The 22,295-nt window shown below is 41.5% G+C and overlaps 1 protein-coding gene across 2 annotated transcripts in view; it reads left to right on the top strand.

The window, feature by feature from the left end:
- Positions 1-22,295, top strand: part of LOC149555799 (SEC12-like protein 2) — a 163,286-nt gene that overhangs the window by 43,003 nt on the left and 97,988 nt on the right. For both annotated transcript variants that reach the window (XM_089829955.1, XM_089829956.1), the window contains exon 2: positions 3,501-3,595. In XM_089829955.1, coding sequence (XP_089686081.1) covers positions 3,501-3,595 — 95 coding nt within the window. The remainder of the gene's footprint in view (positions 1-3,500; positions 3,596-22,295) is intronic.

The raw sequence follows: 22,295 nt of genomic DNA, 5'->3' as shown, positions 1-22,295 counted from the left end.
ACATTCTTCTTCAAAGAGAGGATTGGCCATAGTAACAAATTTGTTATTCTTCAAAGAACTCTCTGCACCACTTGAAGTATTTTGTGATGACTTATTACTCCTATTAGGACTTGGCACATTAGCTGTGTTAGAGAAACTAGGTTCTTGTAGAATGGAATTTTTAGGGTTAGAGTTCAAATTATTAGCATTATAATTCTCAAGCCTCACAATAGGGTCAATAGTAAAATTTCTTTGGATATTTTTCGAGGCTGGGCAATTTTTGTGGATGTGCCCTTTAATCTTGTTGTGGAAACAATCCCCAGGATTATCAAGTAGATTAAAGCTTTAGGAGTATTAGTTCCCTTTTACATTCAAAGAAATAATTTTAGGAATTTCAATCTCGGGTTCTAAAGCAATCAAAACTTTGGTATTCAAATGGGGTAGGGTTGCATCAGAGTCTTCAACTTGCATTACAGAGCCCAACGTATTGAACATCCGCAGAATAAACGACCAAATCTCTCGTTGAAGGTTTTGCAACTCAACCTAGTTGGGTTAGGTGACTAGGGGAAGGCTCTAAACAATGATTGACCAACATTCTAGAAACATTTTTTAACACTCTATCCTACATATTGTGATTTTTAAGAAAAATAACAGTCTTTTCTTGTGTCACAGGGTTTGCCAAATTTTGGCCATGAGATTCGAAAATTGATGAACTTACAAAAAAAATCTTAAAAATCGTTGTTATTCGTCAATAAATTCGGAAGCTTTCAATTTTAGGTTAAAAAAAATTACGTGTCGCTAACATGGCCAATGTGTATATCGCAGCAAAGAAGATGTGATTCACGCAAGTTTGGTTATCATTGCGATGTCGTTTCAGACATGAAACTGGCGTTGTTGTCATGTTGTTTCAAACACAATACACATGCAAACACATTCCAATCCTGTGCTCACAGTGCTCAACTCTGCAGTCTCAACTTTGGCTAGATGCCCAGACTTCCCTCTTGCGATTGCATTTCGCGTAAGTGATACTCAATATTTCGACGGAAAACATAAAAAATGTTTCTGATTAACCTCGTCTTAAGGTTTTTATTTAAATGATATTAAACATCTTAAATTGTGGTTTAGAAACGATGGGATTTTTTTAATTTTAAAAATTCAAATTTTAAAATGCTAAATATAAAATTATAATTCATTTATCAATTAATACTAATAATATCAATGAAAAAAATTATATATTAACATATAAAATAAGATATATAACATATTTAAATTACAATATTGCTCGATAATATATATGTATATATATAATATTTATTTATTTTTCAATTTATTATTTATATTTTTTAAAAACTAATTTATATAGGCGAATTTAATGTCAAATTTTTTCAAAAAACTTGTCGTGTCGAATTTTAACCAAATTTTATAGTTGCCGAACCCAAACTCGAACTTGAACCTTGTGACTTAGGTCTTTTCTATATCATCCTGCGAAATTTCACAATGATACCCAAATTCTTTTCCCACACACGATTAAACCAATCATTAAGAAATTTTCTAGGAGGAAAAAATTTAATATCTAGACAAACAAAAATGATAGCAACATTTTAAGGTGGGTTTGATCAGATTTGATAAATCTCACCATATCTTCATTAGGAGAAAGAGAGTTTTTTCGAGCTAATGGGGTGTCCTACTCTCTTCTCCTTCTCTGGGGTCTGCAACTTGGACACTGCCTCCATCTTCCATTCTACATCCATCGGTTCTGAATTCCAATGGTTGGCTAGGTTCCAAATGTGTTCTTCTGCTGAATTCTCCATTGAAGGTCGTAGTAGAAGGGTAATCCACTTCAGTTTTATCTTCCACCACAGATTTGTAAGAAGGTTTACTCACCAGAGAGCCCTTCTCCACACAGCCTTCAATTACTTCACATTCCTTAGGTTTGGTACTAATAGCACCATTGCCATAACTGTCCTTTCCACAATTACCTCCAGTCATTCAATAAACTCACGAAAGGCCTCACAAGGAAGATCAATAAAGGCACAATAAAAATGATTGACAAGGCCCATGCCAAAAGCCAGGCTAATCTGAAGAAAGAGAAACAAGAAAATGCAAGAAAAACCCTAGACGACGAAAGGCAACCAAAGCAGAAAATAAAACAATAAAACCAAGCAAGTACAGAATGAAAGTGACAAAGGCTCTGCAAGGATAGCTCCACAGCTCTAGGAGGCCCACTTGTCTTCAACTTTAGAGTATTCTGTCACCAAAACAATTGGAGTATCCATATTTTGGAAATGAAATTGTATGTTTTGTATTTGAAACAATCAATTTTTTTAGCAAACCTCTTTATATTTATCAGAAAAGTGATGTAGGGATTGCATCTGTCCAACATTTGAAATTTCAGTAATAACAGAAAAATACATCTTCAAACTCACTGATATGACTGTTGCTATAATGGTTGATATCGTTTATTTGAATGACTGAATCTGCTGAAATGTGATGAAATAATTTTTTTAATTGATTATGGGCCAAGCGTTTTTGTGCAGGGATAGCTGATTGTCTCCAATATGGTTGGGTGACTTTTGATTGTCCCTATGAAATGACCACATCTTGAAGTCATTCTAACATCTTGGAACATGCCTAGTATGGGTACATGGCAGAAACTCCTAAGGACAAGCAAAGGCGAATCATATTTTGAAATTTGGGATGTTATATATTTAATATAGATGTCCAGCATTGGCATTTTCATTGTTTAATTCTATCTATTTAGTAACTAGTATTTCAGAGTTTCAATGACATTCCTTATACATTTTACATTACTAATGTTTTAGGTACCATAAATATTTGTGCTGCTGCTCTCCAGCCATTGCTAAACCTAGACTCTTGTTCCCCTTATTCCCAAAACATATCACTCCATCCCCTATCCTCAAAACTTAGCCCTCTATCTATATGTCTCCCATTTCGAGGACTTTGTGAAACTACGATCTTATCATAGATATCATATCTAGAAAGATGTGAACTTCAAACTTTGTTGTTGCAATCATTGTACCTCACCTTCACATCATGATCTTATAGACAATGCACATGGTGTGATCCTTGAGTTGACTTCTAAAATCTTCTATATGCTTTTTATGGACAACATTTGAGTGCCTTGTGGGTCTAGTTGATCTCTGTGGTCTTGAATTGTGCAGCTAGTTTTAATCTAATACTGTTATTATGGATGCATTTTTAGACGAGTTAAAATTTACCCAATTAATCAAATGGAACTTTATTGAGAGCATTGTATTGGCTTGATCAGTAAGACTAAGATAAGTTAGTCAAAGCAGCATTGCAATTAAGCTAGTGATGAAAAATTTATTACTAAGTTGCCATGTTCCTCTCTGTTCCTGATTCTTTAGGGTGGATAGGTTTTAGACTTGAGAGAAGTTACTAACATATTCAGGTCTTGTTTCCAGTATGTCTAGGTTCAGACCTTGTTGTAAAATATATATCGCAGATCATGCAGTGACAATCAGCACATGTTTTTACAGATACAAAATTATTACACAGATGATTGTCTTGCGTATAGAATGGCTGTGCACCCTCTCAGAAATAGCATTATTTGCTCTTTACCAAACGGTTGCAGGTAGTTTCCTAACTTGTTCCTGTGTATAATAGAATTTTTTAATGAAATACAATTGACATTTTCGATAATGTTATTTTATATGGATGATCAGTCAAAGGGATACTTATTTTGAAGATGAAAGAAATAGCGAACATCTAGGCATTGCTTCTTAGACATTTTTTCTATCTGTTAAGGTTGATAGTCTTTTGTTTTGCTTAGTTCCTTTTTGAAGTGTTACTTTCTGAAACATTCAATCCCAGTGAATAAATACTCACAATGATTAATTAGGATACACTTTAAAGTTTTGAATATTTAGTTTTTATATGATATGGTATTTTTGTACATATTCTATGTATCCTTGTAGTGTTTTACAACAAATGCCATATATGGCAATAAGTAAATTTAATTTGTAGAGTGTGCATGCAAAGATGTCCTTGGTAATTCATGTTACCTGGATCAGGAATCATATTTTGCTAAGTTTCTGGTATCAGTTTGAATTTCAGTATCGAGTTCACTGTTTTGCCTTTTTTTGAGGTTTTGAATTGTTAATACAAGAACCATGTAAAAACCATTCATATATATATATATATATATTGCATGCTCCCCTGGGAGTATATTAAGATTAGGATATCACGTATTTACTATTTAGTATTATCATATAAACAACAAAACCACCATAAACATGAATGCCATTTAAATTTTAAAGCATAAAAGATAAATATTTTTCATTCAAACTTCAAGTTCCATATGAAAATAATAATATCAAGTTCATTAAATCAATTGGAACCTCCAACACTAAAGTTTTAATCATCAGATGCATTCCCTAAATCATCATTATCAACATAAATGATGTAGGTGTTAAAATTTTTGAACCAGAAATAAGGTGAAATACATAGAGCAAATAAAGGCAAGACAATCACACAACACAATGTAAATATCCTGGGAAAAACCCTCCTCAGTGAGGGAAACAACCTAGCCCACCAAAATCAATCCTTCTATTATCAGTCTTAAAAGAAAAAAACCAATTACAATGTCTCAGCTTCTCAAAATCTCAGAGTTCCACAAGCACATATGACTCCAATGAACTTATTATAAGATAAATAACACTACTATACATATACAGTAATGTGACCTCAATAACCAATACTCTATTGCACTTGAAACATATTACAGAAGGATACCGATTAATACCGCTGCATGAATGAACACCAAAACTGTAGCCTTCAAACAATAATCATTAACATTACACCATCACCAGAAGTAACATAAATGTATATGTTAATCAATGAACATTAGAAAGCTTTCAATCCACCCAAGAAAAACTTTCAGACAATAATTATTGCTGGAGGTGAACTCACAAAGAAGACCCAAGAAAAACTCTCAGATTGGATAATTATTGCCGGAGATTAACTCATGAAGAAGACTTACTCTCCCACACCCAAAACACAGTATTGAATTATTATTACTGACTAGCATCAAAAGGAATACAAACCCCCGACTAAACATTTGAGCTGCCATTACATATTCTGGCTACCACGGTATAATATGGACGAGCTGAAGGTGAATAGATAATATAACATGCAAACAAACATTATATTTTTTCGAAAAACGAGGCACAAAAATCAAGGCACCCAAAAAAAACGGACGACAACCCAGTTGAGCTCTCGAAAAACCCACCAAGAATCAGCAAACAAAATTTTTTTTCGACCCCGAAAATTAGGGTTTCGAAAAAAAAACGGTCGGCAGCCAGGGAGGTCAGATTTGCAGAAAAAAATGTTGATTTTTGTGAAAAAAAAAGACAGATCTGTTTCCCAGATCGCGACTTCAGGCTGAGACGACGCTAGACACAGAGTGTGACCTCCAAACGGTGGCAGATGTGGCAGGAGCAGGCATTTTTTTTTTTAAAAACGCAAAGCCGTGAGTTCGAGTTTGCAGTCAATAAAAAAAAAAATCTCACGGGTTGCATAGTTAAATGTCAACCAGTCGCAAGTACAGGCCACAGATTTTCAGATGTTTTGTAGCAGACGGGTCTCTTTGAAAAAAACGGGAGTTGCATATGAAATTCTTCCCACGATTTGCAGGCTTTGCAAGGAAAAAAACTCCAAAAAAGAAACCTAGCTGCACGGATGAATTTCTCAAAAATCAGAAACCCTAGACGGGCTTGTTTGAGAAAAACCTTAGGAATTATTTCAAAAAAATTTAGCAAATAATTTCGAATGAAATTATAATTTTTTTCAAAAAAATTCAAGTATTGGCTCTGATACCATATTACGAGGTAATTGGTAAATACTTGCTTGTTAATAACAGAGACCGAAAGGTCAATTTATACAAAAGAATGAGACGATGTTTCCTTAGGAAACGATCGTAAAGAATAGAAACATTCTATTCCAGAGAAAGCAAAAAAACGAAAGCAAACTAAAGCTAAAGATATTTACAAGATAACCATTAACTAATAATAGACGTCTTATCTATTATTGTAATAATATTAAAGCCACCACCAACAAGATAAAATATGAACATAGACGAAATTGCCACAATGATAGATAATAATGCCAACGAGTCCATGTGGGCTCTGATAAAGAAGCCCAACTCTACTTACAGGTGAATTACGACCAGGATAGATTGCATTAGAGTGACACAAAACCATATTTCTTGCATTACACAGAACTTAGCAGATAAGTTCGAACAACAGCATGAAAGATTGATTGTGAAGAATAAATTAGAAATAATGAACAGCTGATACAAGAGAACACAAAAAATTGCATAACAGAAACATGATAAGATCCTTCTCACAGCTACACTAGATTTCAACACTCTCTTAGCAAGAGAGAGATCTTCAAGTAACTTCTCATGACAAGTGCACATGATTGCAACAAACAATAATGTCAGTGCAAATCTCAACATAGCTTTAGTAGAATTGTTATCTCAGCATAATAATGAACAATTGTTATACCATCATAACAATAAACAAATTGTTTATCTCTTTAGAACAATAAACAAATTTTATCTCATAAAAAAAATTCATCATAGCTACTTCTAGAGAGTGAGAGATAAGGATAAGACAAGGAGTCACACACATGACTTCCACCATGCCTACTTCTAGAGGGTGGATTCGCCATGCCTACACATAGAGGGTGAAAATGAGGGCTTGCACCTCAATCTTTCCCAGGGAAGACTGCACTTCTACCATGCCTACTCGTAGAGCATGGATCCACCATGCCTACTCGCAACAGGTGGAACAAGGGCTTAAACCTCAAACTCCTCATAGAGAAGAATGCTCTTTCATCATGTCTACTCACAGAGGATGGAACAAGGGATCTCACCTCGAACTTCTCTATAATATCCCTTTCAGATATTTTCCAATAACCCTTGATAAAAATGTGCAGTTTTTAAAAGCGAGCAAAAAACCAATACTTGATGCAATTTCCAGAACTTTAATAGATTTATAACCAGCAGATTCGAATACAAGAAAATTCAGAAAAGTTCGTTTATTTCCTTCAATATTCAAAAATACATACATAAATTAGGAATTAACACAAATAGTTGCCAAGTAATGTTATTGTATTACACAACATCAATACAATAACGTGCAACAATCCAAGTAATCCAATCTTATACACATAAATAATAGTCAGATTGGAAATATAAATAAACCTGTAAGAAGGCTAGGTTTGCGTCCAACCTTCAAAGATTCTTCAAGGGTTTGCGTCCTAGAAGAAATAACCAGCAACTGTTTCTAGCACCCAGATTAATATTTGTTTTGAATGTTATATTCTTTATATCCTTTCATGTGGAGCATTGTTGTACCTTTATCACTTTTCCCAATGTGATGCACGTTCTTTTAAGCAATGTGGGATAAAGCACCTTTTTTGTCCTTTAGTCACTTAAGTGAACATAGTAACTTTTTAAAATAAAATGACAAATTAAATGACTTTAATAGTCACTTAGTCAGAAAACCATATAATCATCAGGCATTAAAATAGCTGACCAAATGAACTCAGATAATCACATGCAATAGCTCATTGGAAAGCTCTCGGCAAGACACTTCCAAACCAACACTGAGGTACCGAAAATACTATACTCTGTTTACTACTAAAAATAGTAAGTATCCGGACAATTTGCCAAAACTGCTTCGATGGGTCTGAAACTGGAAATGCCTAGGCCAAACCTCGAACTGAACCTTGTAAAGAACCTTTCCGCCCCTGAAACCTAGGCAAAGCGAGCCAACACACATAATTATAATGTCCCAGAAAAGGGGACATTACATTCTCTCGCAGAGAAGACTAATTAGGAGATGAATCACTAGAGCTGAGACTCTTTTAGCAGGAACATCGTTCTCCACAATACCAAGCTTATCCCAGAAGTAGCATAACTTCATTCTAGGAAGAGGCTTGGTGAGAATGTCCACAATCTACTCTTCAGTAGAAATATACTTAAGCTCAATAGCCATTTTTTGAACCATATCCCTCAAATAATGATATTTAATTAGGTTGCTTGGCCTTTTCTTGGACCACACTAGATTTGTGAGACCTTGCAGAGTGTTCACTCGGTAGCATCATCCTACCTCTAGCGGCTTCTTGAGATAGTCCGGGGCCCCCACACACCTTCTCCCTGGATCGTATCCTTCGGTTCTGAACTACTTCTTGCTGATGGGGAGTTCCTAGGCTCTCTTGTTTTTTCGTCTTTTGGCTTTTTTGTTTTGTTCTCTCGCAAAACATCATTTGGGGTTCTCATTGCTAGCTGTGGCCTTGATGTACTCATTTCAGTCCCTTAGACTCGTTTGTGGTCTCTTAATGGACATTAATGAATTTATCATCTTATCTTATCTAGATGTTATGTCCTCATGAAAAATCTGGATTGACTAAAAGATTTACACAACTTTTATTATCACACATAATCATAGTAGGTTCAGTAAATTAAACAAATGAACCGACAAGTAATTTATTAAGCCTCTCAACTTCTTTTGCAGCCATACATGCTGCAACATACTCTACTTAAACAGTGACTTGAGCTACACAAGTTTGCTTCCTGCTGCTCCAAGAAACCAAAGCTGAAACCAAACTGAAATAACAACTTTAAGTACTCTTTTTGTAAGGCACACACCCTGCACAATCTGAATCAAAGAAGTATTTTAAAGTTAGGTCAACATCAAATGAAAATTTTAATTGATATTCCACTATGCCACGAATATTTCAGAATATGGTTGGCTGCAACAAGATGAATCTGCCTTGGTTTACACATAAATTGACTCAATGTATCTATTGCATCATAAATATCAAACCTTGTGTTAACTAAATACATTAGGGAATCAATAATCTGCCCATACATAGTAGGTTCAACCAAATCTGAAATAGCTGCATCCTCATGTATTTTTTCCAGATTTGCTTCCATAGGAGTGACTATGGATTTACAATCCAGCATTCTAAATCTTCTCAATATATCTACAACATATTTATCTTGACTTAATATAATGCCATTTGGATTTTGCCATACCTCAAGCCCAAGGAAATAATGCAATAGTCCAAGATCTTTCATTTCAAATTCTGAAGTAAGTTCACTCTTAAACTTAATGAGAAGATCATCATCACTAGTTGGAAATAAATCATCAACATAGAGCACAAGGATCAACACATTGTTACCATTTATTTGAAAGTACAAATTTGGATTTGTATCATTCTTTTCAAAACCCAAACATAGGAGATAGTTATCAATTCTCTCATACAAAGCTCAAGGAGCTATACAAGGCCTTTTTCAGCTAGCATACATGCGATTCTATATCATGTATTACAAATCCTTCGGACCGTTCAATGTAGATTTCCTCTTCAATGACTCCATTTAAAAATACTGTTTTAACATCCATTTGATGAAGTTTCCAGCCCTTCACTACTGCAGTAGCTATTGTTGTTATGATAGAAGAATAGTGAGCTACAGGCACATATGTTTTCTCATAGTGTATGCCTTCCTTTTGAGAAAAACCTCTAGCAACAAATCTAGCCTTACTGTTTCTCTATACTACCATTGACAACATGTTTAATTTTATATAACTATTTAGAAGAAACCACAAATTTACCTTTTGGTCTTGGAACAACATCCCAAACATCAGTTTTAAGAACAGATTGATACTCTTCATTGCATCCTTCTATACTTTCTGATTAGAAGCTTCCTCAACACCAGAAGGTTCTGAAGCAGTTTTGTGACTCATTAATGGAACATAACCAACAAAATTTTGAGGTCTTTTACTTTCTCTAAAAGTACCACAAGGAGCTTCAATGTTTTCAGCATCTTCCACAATGTTTCTTGCCCATAAAGGCCTTTTCTTATTGGCTGGAGTAGTACTAAGATCTGCTTAAAAACTAGTGAGATCAGGTGAATAAGATGGACCAGCTTGAACATCGGAATCTGCAATCTCTTTCAGATTCTCAAACGTCACATCACTGCTGATTTCAGACCATGATTTCAACAAATGTGACATCACTGCTGATTTCAAATTGTTTTTCTCTTAGAACACAAATTCTATATGCTTTTGAAGAATCACTATATCCATAAAAAACTCCTTTCTTTTCTAAAGGTTCCAATGTCGTTCTTTTATGTTCAAGAATGTGAATATATATTAGACAACAAGAATTTTGAAATAATTAACATCTGGTTTGATACCTGAGAAAGCTTCTTCAGGAGTCACATTGTCAAGAATCTGACGTGGACAACGATTTTGAATGTGTACTGCTGTCCTGCAAGCTTCAACTCATAGAAAAGTAGGAAGACTTTGATCACAAATCATTGCCTTTGCTGCTTCAGCAACTGTCCTATTCTTTCTTTTAGCCACACCATTTTGTTGAGGATTATAGGGAACGAAGAATTCCCTCTTCATCCTAGCTTCAATACAAAAATTATGATTTTTTTGGATACATACTATCCCCCATATCAAATCTTAGATTGTTGATTCTTTTGTTAGACATATGTTCAACTAAAGCTTTGAATTCTTTGAAACAAGGCACCACTTCATTAGATTTCTTAGACTTACGAAAATGCAATAGACATTGGACCACATAAATCTAAATGTGTAAGTTCTAGATTTTTTAAGTTCTGGATTCACTATTATGTAAAACACTCTTAATATTCTTACCTAGGGTGCATCCCTTGCAAACTCCTTCATGATTGTGATTTAGTTTAGGAAGATCGACAACTTTTTCCATAGAGGCTAAAGTCTTGAAATTTAAATGCCCAAACCTCTTGCCACAATTCACTTGATTTAGAAGAATTTAGAACAAGTGTATGAAGTGGACGAGCTGAAAGTTTCTAAAGGCTGTCATGACAAACTCAGATTTCATGTGCTGATTTAAAATCAAAATTCTTTTTTCCTATCCCCCACCGCTCTCCCCTCTCTCATGTATCTAAGTGTCGGAATACATGCCCTATGAACCAATAGTTTGACGCTGACTACAAATCTTTTTATCGCTCCGTTCGCTCCGCTTTTGAGACTCATTCTCCTGCTTTCACCCATTTGCGTTCTTCTTACCTCCGTTTTCTTCGCTGCAAGAAACGTTCTTTTGTCTCTTCTCAGTGAAGATCCCTTCGCTCCACACTTATTCATAGTCCCCAGATCTTCTAGCGCACCTTATTCCCTCGGAGTTCCCCCTGCCCTCCATCCTTGACTTTGACTCTTTGACCTCTCACACCATTATGCTTTATGACATTCCTAACCAGCCATCTCTCCATCCCATTTTGTCTCCTTACTGCCATCTATTCACCCCCTATAGTGTTTACGAGGCCATTAGATGCATGAGATGCAGCAGAGCGGCTGTCGGGGAAGGTTTCCAAGCTGAACTTTTCAAGCTTGGTGCCTCGGTCCTTGGCTCCTACCTCCCTACACTCTTTAATAGAGTGGTCTGTACTGGTTTTCTTGATTCTTGGTTGAGGCATGTGATTTATCCTATTCATAAGTTCGGGCCTGTCTTTGACCCCGACAACTACAGGACCATCATGATCGGGCATACATTTGCCAAACTTTATGCCACAACTTTGAACACTATGTTATCCAGTGAGCTTGACAGGAGAGGCTGTAGAGCAAGAGGCCAGGTTGATTTTCGTGCTAACTACCAGACTATGGATCACATCTTGATGGTGCGGGCTATTATTGAGGAGGCTAGGCACCGTTCTGAGAAAGTCTACTGTTGTTTTGTAGACTTTTGGAAACCCTTTGATTCCGTTCCTAGGATGGCCCTATTCCAAAGGCTTAGTGAAATAGGGATTTTAGATATACTGTTGATTGTTATTATGAGACTTTACGAGTCTATGGTTGGTAGATTCAAGACTCTTGAGGGCTTCTCTATTCTGATCTAGAGCACCATCAGGGTGAAACATGGCTGCCCCCTCTCGCTCACTCTATTTGGTTTGCATATTGACAAGCTTGAGGACTTCCTCATGAACTTCTCACACCTTGGTGATGGGTGCTATTTACATCAGGTTTTCATCTCCATTCTCCTTTTTGCAGATGATGTGGTCCTACTAGCCTCTTTCCTTGACAGTTTATAGAGACTCCTATATGGTTTGGTTTCTTTTTGTGATCAGCGTTAGCTCGTAGTCAATCTGAGTAAGACTCAGGTTATGATCTTTAACTGTTTAAAGATCTCTCATCTTCATTTCTTTTTTTAGGGAAGGGAGATTCGGATTACTTCTTCTTACATGTACCTCGGGGTGAAGTTCTCGGGGCCTCGCTTTAGTTTGAGATTGACTATCTAGTCTAAAGTTAGTAAGGGTATGGGCTCCCTTGCCATGCTTGAGAGACAATGCTTTAAACATCATTTCCAGGACATTTTGTTCAAGCTGTCCCTCATGGACTTCTTGGTTCGACGGACCATGCTTTATGGCTGTGGTTTGGGGATCTTCTCTTGTCTCGGATTGGGCATCTATCGAGTGTGTTCAGACCTTGCTTCTACGAAGTATCATCAAATGCCACAGACTCACTCCCCATAGCATTATCTTTGCCGAGTTTAGTGCTCACCCCTTCAAACTTGAGGCCTTCATGGTTTTGCAGATTTGACTGCCGATAGACACAAATATTCATAGTTGGCCTACTGTTCCTCTGTTACAGTTATGAGATCCGATACTAGCACCAAATCTCACTATTGGTACGCCCAGGCTACCTCTCTTTTGAGTTCAATTGGGATTGAGATTGATCGCCTTCCTCCTTATTACTTCTCATTGGATGCTTTGGCTCACATCCTTCCCTCGTGTCAGGAGTTGAATCAACATGTCAGATTGGATATTTACAGACAATACATTACCACTACTTGGCATAATCCTCCCGGGTGATTACGTCTGAGGATGGCCTTCTATGCTGAGCATTTTCTTGAGACCCATGATGGGGTTATTGTTCGCCCTGCCTATTTACCTTTGTTTACCGTACAGGTAAAGAAGTCAACACATACAGACAATAATAGCAGAATAGCAGAATAATAGTCGCAATAGTAGATGAATGATGCTTTACAATGATCCCGGACGGGATATAAATACTGCCGCCGAACTTTCCTGAAGGAGTCCGTCGGCCACCATTATTCTATCTGCTACAAACTATTTACCGCCGGACCGTCGGCTACAGAAACACCGCCGGACCGTCGGCTACAAAAACACTGCCGGAGCCATCCAGTCTGCTAACACCATCCCCCCCAAAAAAACAGTCGTCTCTTGACGACTCACAAAATTAGGAGACAACTTACAGACTACAGAAAAACTAGAGAGAAGGGGGCGTCCCAGAAGTGTGGTGCTGGCGACGTAACTCATACACCTGTTCTGTCCTGATGCAGAGATCTGTCTGGATCTGAGAGTTGACTTCGATGGCCTCCTTTAGAAGAAGTGCCGCGTCCATGGCCTGCGTCCTGGCTACCTGCATCTCGTGCTCAGCCGCATCCTTATCGCGAACCGCTGCCTCTGTACTTTGCTTAGCCAAGTCCTTCTCCTGCACCGCGGCTGCCAAATCTGCTAGTAGTGCTGCCCGCTCTGTGGCCCATACTGCCTACTGGTCGGCCAAGTCGGCGGCTAGCTTCTGTCTAGCCTCAGTCTCAGCTGCCAATGATCGCTCTGCTGCAACCCTGTTCGCCTCCGCACGCTGACGACCGTAGTAAACATCTTTGTACAGTCCCACAACCTCATGTGCCAGCTTCATCATAGGAGTGTCAATGGGTCCCAATTCCGGCTCCGTGGCCCAATCTGCCAGCATCTCAGCTGTCTCCGTTGCCGGCCAGCCCCTGTCTATAAAGCAAGTCTCGAATCGCCGAGGACAAATCCCACGGATATATGCTCTGATCAAGTGCCACTCCCTCTGCCGAGTCAGGGCCTGAATTGCCACATCGTGGCCCTTCTTCAATGCAGATTTCATAGTCCTGAGGTAATCTCGGCACCTGTCCTCATCTGACCCATAGTCCTCCTTGGCGAAGGCCTCCAATGACAATTCTGCATCACTGTTTCCCTCCTCGTCAGTGGGAGCCATGCCCACATTCGGTGCCGCCGTCTGTGTTGTTGGCGCAACCACGGCATGTGGCATTCCCTCCTTCTGAAGCTGAGGTTGGGGTTCTGCTAGCCATGTTTCTGAACGCTTAGGAGACTGAATGGAGGGACCCCGCTTCGTCGGAGAGAGTCGAAACTGCTGCCTCAGAAACTCACTAGCTCTATCCATCACCTCCGGTTGGTCGACCTGCGCAACCTCCGTGTTCATCTCCGGTACGGGCTGGGCTGACTCGGCCTCTGCTAAAAAAGATGATGAAACGGTGACCACTGCATCACAATCAATGACCTCCAACTGAACCTGCAGCTCAGACTGTGGTAGTGGTGACTGTGCGATAGTGGCATCCGCTGGTGCAACTGGAATCACCTCCGCTACAGCCGTCGGCAATGGCTCGACAACTATCTGTGGGACGGCATCCATCACTGTCTGTGGAACCACCTCCGTCACTGTCCGTGGGACATCTGCCTCCGCTGGAGGAGTCATAAGAACCGGGGCATGGCGCTGACCAAAGGCCGGAATGACTGTCGAAGAGATAGTCAAGTGCGCTGAAGTTGATAGCTGAGGCGGGGTAAAGAATGTGGGCCCACTACCTGCTGTCTCACCGTCAACTTCAGCCGATGTGCTCTCCTCTTCTTCCACAGATTCAGCCCCTTCACTCATCGAAGTGCCCTCCCGTCCGCTATCTGTCTCTCCGGGAGGGGCCAATTCGTGGAGTACTTTCTTGTGGCCAGCTGCTGACCCTCCTGTATCTAGGTGTCGCCAGTAGAGTATGGGAGGCTCCCCGTCTGCCAACTTGCCTCGTGGAGGAGCCTCAAAGCCATCCATTGGGATCTGTTGAGCTGCTGCCTCTAAAAACAATCTGATGGCATGGTGCGGCATGAAAAATGTGCGGTGCTGGAGCGTCATGAATTCTTCTATCCTGTCGGCAAGCACTGAGGCCCAATCATATACCACTCCTTGCATGATACCATTCATAAACACAATCTGTGGCAATGCAATATCTGAAGCTCGGGTGGCACCTGTCAACCTGCTCTTGATGACGTCCATGATACAACGCCAATGACCCTCTCGAATAAAGTCCTTGCGAAGCCCTCTGCACCTTGTCCCCTGGACTGCTGCCTCCCTCTCCATGGGTGTAAGGTCCCTGCATACTAGAGCTATCCAATGCTCCTTCCGTTCCTGTGACAGTTTGTGATTCTTTATTTCCACTTTCTTCCCGCCAGGGCCAGGAATGCCGAAGACCCTAGTGAAATCTCTTGGTTTAAAGGACACCGTCATCCGCTGCTTTTTGTACAAGAATGTACTTGTTCTGCTCTGGACACTATATGTCTCTATCATGGTGCGCAATACTGATTCGAACATCCGAATGGAAAAGATGGGAAGTTGAATAGCCCAATGTACCTGTGCCCGTATCAAAATTTGTTTAATCTGGTCTGCTTCCGGGGTCTCCTGCCACCACTTCCGGCATTCGCTTCCACTAAGACTCTCAAACTGGACAGTGATGTAAGTGAGTTCCTCCTTGGTCTTCTGTTTCTTGCTACTGGAACCGGAGGGGCCTGCAACTCGAATTCCCGACTCCAAAACTCTTGAATTCTTCTCCATATTTGCTACCAACTGACTCTTCCACGGCTTCCGCTTGCCTGCTGACTCCATGCAGAAAAATGGTTTATTCCTCCTATTGCATGCAAGCCGAACCAAAGAAGTGCTAGCTAGATAACCATCCTCGCAGTACCATCCGTGGAAGGGAAAAAACGAGCCGCGGAAGAGCTTCACACCACACACCGGCTATTTAAATTTCCCACGGAGAAAGTCTGAGATGGAGGAGGTTGAAGTGTCTTAACCCGTGGCTATTCTCTTTTCTACCCGTGGCCCCTATGGTGGAGACGTAATGGCTTGAGGGCCTGCGGGACTTTATCTTCTCTCGCGGACCATTAGCTTCAATTTCTTTTGCGCTGACCGCCACTACACACTCATAAACTTCTGTGCACTTTTGTAAGAAGAACTGAAGGGTTTCGTATCTCTATAGTAGATTTTCCACGAGCCCTAAAAAACCTCACTCCCATGTAATGATTTTTTCGATCATTCCTCGAAACAACAGTTTCAGTATTCATCGTCTCATATGAGATTTCATCGTTAAGTAAGAAATGGACGATTGCTTTCAAACAACGGGCTTCATCGGATTTCTGACCATCTGCATTTGGACTGCAAAGCAAATTATTCCCACCATTCTGCAAAATAAGTTTTCTCCTGAAAATGCGACGGCTCTTGAAAACGCGACGGAGCACGACTAAGTTTTTCTTCTTGTCTGTCGTCAGGGAATTCAGACCATCCTCATGGTTGCCATGGTCCCGAGAGAGTTGAATGAAGACGCCAACTGCGCGTCAATGAATTTCCATACCCTGTTTCATAGCTCTGAATGTACCATTGGCTTGTTTGCTGTGTTTCTTCATCGGAAGCTGTTGCCCGCGGAAGCTTTTTAGTCTTCTTTGACACCCGCGGGGCTTTATTTTCTTTGCAGAAGCTGTTGCCCGCGGGGCCTCCGTTTGGTGTTGTTCGCGGGACCTCCGGCAGGTGTTGCTCGCGGGGTCTGACTTGCCCGCGGGGCCTCCGACAGGTGCTGCACGCGGGGCCTTTCCGCGGCTCTTTTTTTTTTTTTTTTTTTTTGGTTTTTTCAAATTTTTTTTTTCAATTTCTCAAATAACAGGGGTACCTGGGGCATCTTTGGACGCCGCCGCCGCCAGAGAGTGCTGTGCTGACGACAAGGAAGGATTCAACGACGGCGAGAACTTCCTTACACGATATGGTTTCAACTTGGACCCGTTAACTGGCTGAGCTATCTCCTGTTCGTCCAAGGTTGCCAATTTCATTGCCCCAGTGTCGCCAATTTCTCGGATCTGATACGGTCCAACCCATCGCACTTTGAATTTGCCCGGCTTGATTTCATTACGGCCGTCATACTTCAGTACTAACTGTCCCGGTTGAAATCTGCTACGTTTCAGATGCTTATCATGCCAGAGTTTGCGTCTGTTTTGCGCCACTTCAATTGCCCACTGTGCCAGCAACCGTTTCTCCTCCAGTTTATTCAAATTATTCAATCGCTCTTGGAGGCTTCCGTCATCATCCAGTTTGTTTTCCAACGCTATTCGGAGACTTGGAATCACGAATTCTGCGGGGACCACTGCTTCCTGTCCAAACATTAATTGGAATGGTGTGTGCCCGATCGTCACTTTGTATGCCGTGCGGTACGCCCAGAGGGCAGCAGGTAAGTTCTCTTCCCAATCCGCACCTTCCACCGCGCAGGATTTGTAAATGATGGATACCAAAATTTTATTGGTGGCCTCTGCCTGCCCGTTTGCTCGTGGATAGTACGGACTTGATAGTGAATGATAAATCTTGAACTGAGTGGTGAGCAGTCGAATAACATGATTAACAAAATGACCTCCCCTATCACTTGTTAATTGTAATGGGATTCCATACCTTGTGATGATCTGTTCATAAATAAATTTCGCGGTACTGACGGCCGAGTTATCTGGTAGCGCACGAGCCTCCACCCAATTGGTCAGGTACTCTGTTGCAATAATGATGTAGCGACACCGTCGAGTCTTGCTCAGCCTCAGTGGTCCAATGAAATCTAGTCCCCATCGCTCAAAAAGTTCCTGCGCATGAGAGGGTTGAAGTGGCATGAAATCTCTCTTCAGCGGCTTCCCAGTCCGTTGGCAAGTGTCACATTCGACGACCCATTCCCGTGCATCATTGTACACCATCGGCCACCAGAGTCCTGCGAGCAATATCTTCCGCGCAGTGGTGTCCGACGCCATGTGTCCTCTTGCGGGACCCTCATGTGCTTCTTTTAAAACCTGCGGTATCTCTTCTTCCAACACACACCGTCGAAGAATATGATCCGGCCCCATTTTGTAGAGCAACCCATTGATTAATTGAAATGTACGACGCCTGATTATCAACTTGCGCCTATCATTTGGTGACATCCCCGTGGGAAACTGTCCTGTTGACAGGTATTCACCAATATTCCTGTACCACTCCGGCAGCACCCCAATCTGAAACAGCTGTGCGTTAGGGAAGTCGTCATTTACACCATCCGCTGGTTCCCCTGTTTTGATCCGTGACAAGTGGTTGGCACTGACGTGTTTCTTTCCTGGCCGAACAATGATTTTGAAAGTAAATTCCTGCAACAGTAGCAACCATCAGCTGATCCTCCCTTGGATGACGGGTTTGTTAATCATGTACAACAGGGCTTGGTGATCAACATAAAACACAAACGGTGTAGCAAGCAAATAATGGCGGAATTTTTGCACAGCATAAACCATTCCCAAAGCTTCTCTTTCAGTCGTGCTGTAGTTCTGCTCGGCCTTTGATAGCAATCGACTGGCAAAGTATATTGGATGATCCAATTCGTGATTACCAGTCTGTGCCAGGGTTGCGCCGATCGCATAATTGGAGGCATCCACATGAACATGAAATTCTTTATTCCAATCCGGATATGCCAGGATGGGTGCCGTAGCCAGTCGTACCTTTAGCCCTTCAAATGCCTCATCCTGCTCTTTCTCCCATCTAAATGCTTCTTCCTTGCACATTAGCTTATCTAACGGCTGGGACACCTTGGCAAAATTTTTAATAAATCTCCGATAATAACTTGTGTGTCCGCGAAAAGATTTTACCTCCGTGACATTAGTAGATGGTTGCATTTCTAGAATGACTCTCACCTTGTCGGGATCCGTCTTTAATCCTTCCTTACAGACAATGTGTCCGAGCAATCTGCCGTGTGGAACCATGAATCAGCACTTCTTGGGGTTCAATGCTAGCCGGGCCCTGCGACATCTCTCTATACACTCACCAAGTGCTGCCAGGTGTCCGTCCTCTGTGCTAAATATTGACCAATCATCCAAGAAGGCCTTGAAATTTTCCACAGACATCTTGTCGAAGATATGCAGTATAATCCGCTGGAATGTGGCCGGTGCATTACACAACCCAAAAGGCATCCGATTGTACGCGTAGACCCCATCTTCAACAACAAATGTCGTCTTCAACTTATCTTCCTCCGCTATAGAGATCTGATTATATCCGGAGAACCCGTCCATAAAAGAGTAGATTTCATGTCCCGCTACCTCCTCCAGAATGCTATTTGTGGATGGAATCGGAAAAGGATCTTTGATTGTTACTGCATTCAGGCATCTGAAATCAATGCATATTCGGATTTGAATAGTATCCTTCTTTAAGGAAATGACTATTGGTGACACCCATTCGCTGGTCTGTACTTTGAAGATAATGCCAGCGTCTAGCATCCGGTTGATTTCCTCCGTAACGCGTGCGGCATAGTTCTTATTCATCCTGTAGGGTCGCTTCCGTACAGGTACAGCTCCGTCCACCAGCGGAATGCGGTGCACACACAATTCCGGCGGTACTCCTTTGAGGTCCTTGTATGTCCATGCAAACACATCCTTGTAGTCCTTAAATATCTTGAATGCCGTAGCCTTCAGTACTGGATCCCAGTTATCTCCGACTAGTATGTTCTTCGGCTCTGCCTCGTCCCCCAAATTCATTGTTTGCAGTGGAGCTTCGTTGTACTTAATTGTCTGACCTTTACTGAATGCATGGGTGGGTGTAACATCCAACGATGCCTCCCCCTCCTTTACTTCAGTAAACTCTTTTGGATATTCGTTCTCAATTGACAGAACATTACAGCTGTGAAATAATTCATAGTCCCCCATTTTCCAGTGATAGAGACCGTTGACGGAATCCAAGTCGTCATCCGTTGTTCCTCCGTCCAATCGGAGGACACCCTCCTGATCCGGTTCCATCTGTCGTCTACCTTCATCGTCCTCTCCGTTAGAATCTGATGACAGAGCCTCTTCCCCTACCATTTGGGTATGCAGATCAATGACGAATCGGCGGCCTTTACTTTCCAGGGATAAAGTGTTCTTCTTCCAGTCGTGTTGAGCTCTTGCTTCGATAAGCCACCCGCAGCCCAGGATGGCATCATATCCTTTCCTTTTCAATGGAATCACCACAAAATCCATGAGGAACGGCTGGGTGCCAATGGTTACCGGCTGTGCCATGAGGATACCTAGTGGTTTAATTCCATGTTGATCGGCGGTTAGTAGCTGAATCCTTGGAGGCCATAGTGTCGGCTGTCCAAGTTTCCTCCAAGTTTCTTCTGGCAATACATTTGCGCTGGACCCTCCGTCCACTATGGTGTCTATGAGAACATGTCCAAGTATCCCCATCTCAACAACCGCAGGGTGCCCTCCGGATGTTAGCGCCAACAACATCTGATCTCCGGCAACAATTTCCTTTTCTTTCCGTCGACTGGATTCTCCCGGTAACTTTCCCTTCTGCAGGCTCGATTCCCCTGCCATATTTGAGAGAGCAGAACGAAGTTGGGGCATGGTGAGAAGTAAATCACTTACCTTTACTTGCAACTCCGTTTGCAAAATTTGTTGTACTATGTTTTGTTCTGCGGAATTTCTTGCTAAAGTGGCGGCGGTGTCCGGAGGAGTTATTGCTTGAGATACTTTGCCAACCTCCGCCCGTGCTACCGCAAACTTCTTCTTTTCTTCGGCGGGGTCCAGGTATCCTTTTGCTTGTTGCCGCGTAATGGCCAGAACTTCCTCCTTACTGGTTCCAACCGTGATCAAGTTCACTTTGGATTTTGGACATTTTGAGTCGTCGTGGTCGTCGGGTCCGCACCATTGGCAAAATAGTTGAGGTGTATTTGTTGTTGGACATTCCCGCGCAAAATGTCCCCACAAGTTACATGCTCTGCACTGAATAATTGGTCGTCCGTTTGCATCATACTGAATCCGGCTTCTGCTTGTATTGGTATTATTATTGTTGTTATTTTGTCCACGCCGATTATTCCTGTAGCCTCCAGATGTAGCGCCGACGGCATTCGTGTTTCCGTTACTACCTGACGGGGAGGCCTCCTGTGTGAGAAGCACCTGTGGAGATCCTCTTGTTTTCATGTTAAAGGGGCAGTCCTTTGTCGAATGTCCCATGATCTGACAGATGTCACATAATTGGTTCTTCGGACACGATCCTTTAGTATGACCGTCGGTCTTATATTCCGTGCACCACAATTCATTACCTTTTGGCTCTTTTTGCATATTTTTAAACTCCTTCATCATTCGAACCATATCCTTCTGTAAGGCACGAACCTTTTTGTTACTACCTTCGTCGTCGCTGCTATCATCCTTAGTGGATTCATCATCATCATCATCAGAGGAGCTGGTTTTCTTCTTCTTTGTCTTCTGCGCACTTTCAAGGTCGAGTGCTCTGTTGTAAGCATCGGCATATGATGACGGTGGCACAATTTTCATTTTCCTCCGCAACTTCGAGCGTAGGCCATCCACAAACCACCTTTTCTGCAATCCGTCCGCTGGCTTGCTTTCCATTTTGTTTATTAAGTCTTTCAATCTCCTGGCGTAGACACGAACAGTTTCGTGCTTCCCTTGCTTGGTATTGAAAATTTCCACTACAATTTCATTATCATCCCGCAAGAGTTTAAATTCCGCCAAGAACTCCTTTTTAATGTTATCCCATGTATCCAGCTTCTGCAGATCCATATCCGAAAACCAATCAATCGCGACACCCCGTAGGGTTGCCGAAAATTGCCTGGCCCATTCGTCGGCATCTGTGATTCCATTTGCCTGCCAGATCATCTCACATGTCTTAAAATGTCGGAGGGGGTCGGCTGTACCATCGCCTTCAAATTTTGGTAATTTTTCTTTGGGTCCCGCCATAACTCTAGAGGTCTGCACTCCTACAGTGGTCGGCACTCCGACACCGACAGTCGGCACTCCCAAACCGGCAGTCTGAACTCCCACATCAACAGTCTGTACGCCCACACCGGTGGACTGGTCTCCCACACCAGAGGTGTTGACAGCTGTAAACCTTGGTGAAGACGAAGGATCCTCCGAAATTGTTTCCCGCGGAAGTCTATCCTGGACGAAGAGGTCACTCCACGCTCGTGCTCCGTCGGCACTGCGAGCTGTGCGAGTTGATGCTCTCCCGTCGGAAGTTTCTTCCTTTGGCGAACACAAATTCAAGAACTCCTCCCGTGCTTCTTCCACCAATTCCACCCGCTGCCGAGTCTCCTCCAACAATTCCTCCGCACTTCGGTTTCCATCGGCAATCCTCTGAAATCTTCGTCGGCGTTCGGCTTGCTGTGCTAGAATTAAATTCTCTTGCGCAATACGGATTCCA

Source organism: Cupressus sempervirens, chromosome 5 (assembly GCF_028749045.1).
Source record: "Cupressus sempervirens isolate cs-2001-9-10 chromosome 5, ASM2874904v1, whole genome shotgun sequence".
Lineage (NCBI taxonomy): Eukaryota > Viridiplantae > Streptophyta > Pinopsida > Cupressales > Cupressaceae > Cupressus > Cupressus sempervirens.
The sequence above is the reverse complement of the archived record's forward strand: the minus strand, read 5'-3'. Positions and strand labels throughout refer to the sequence as shown.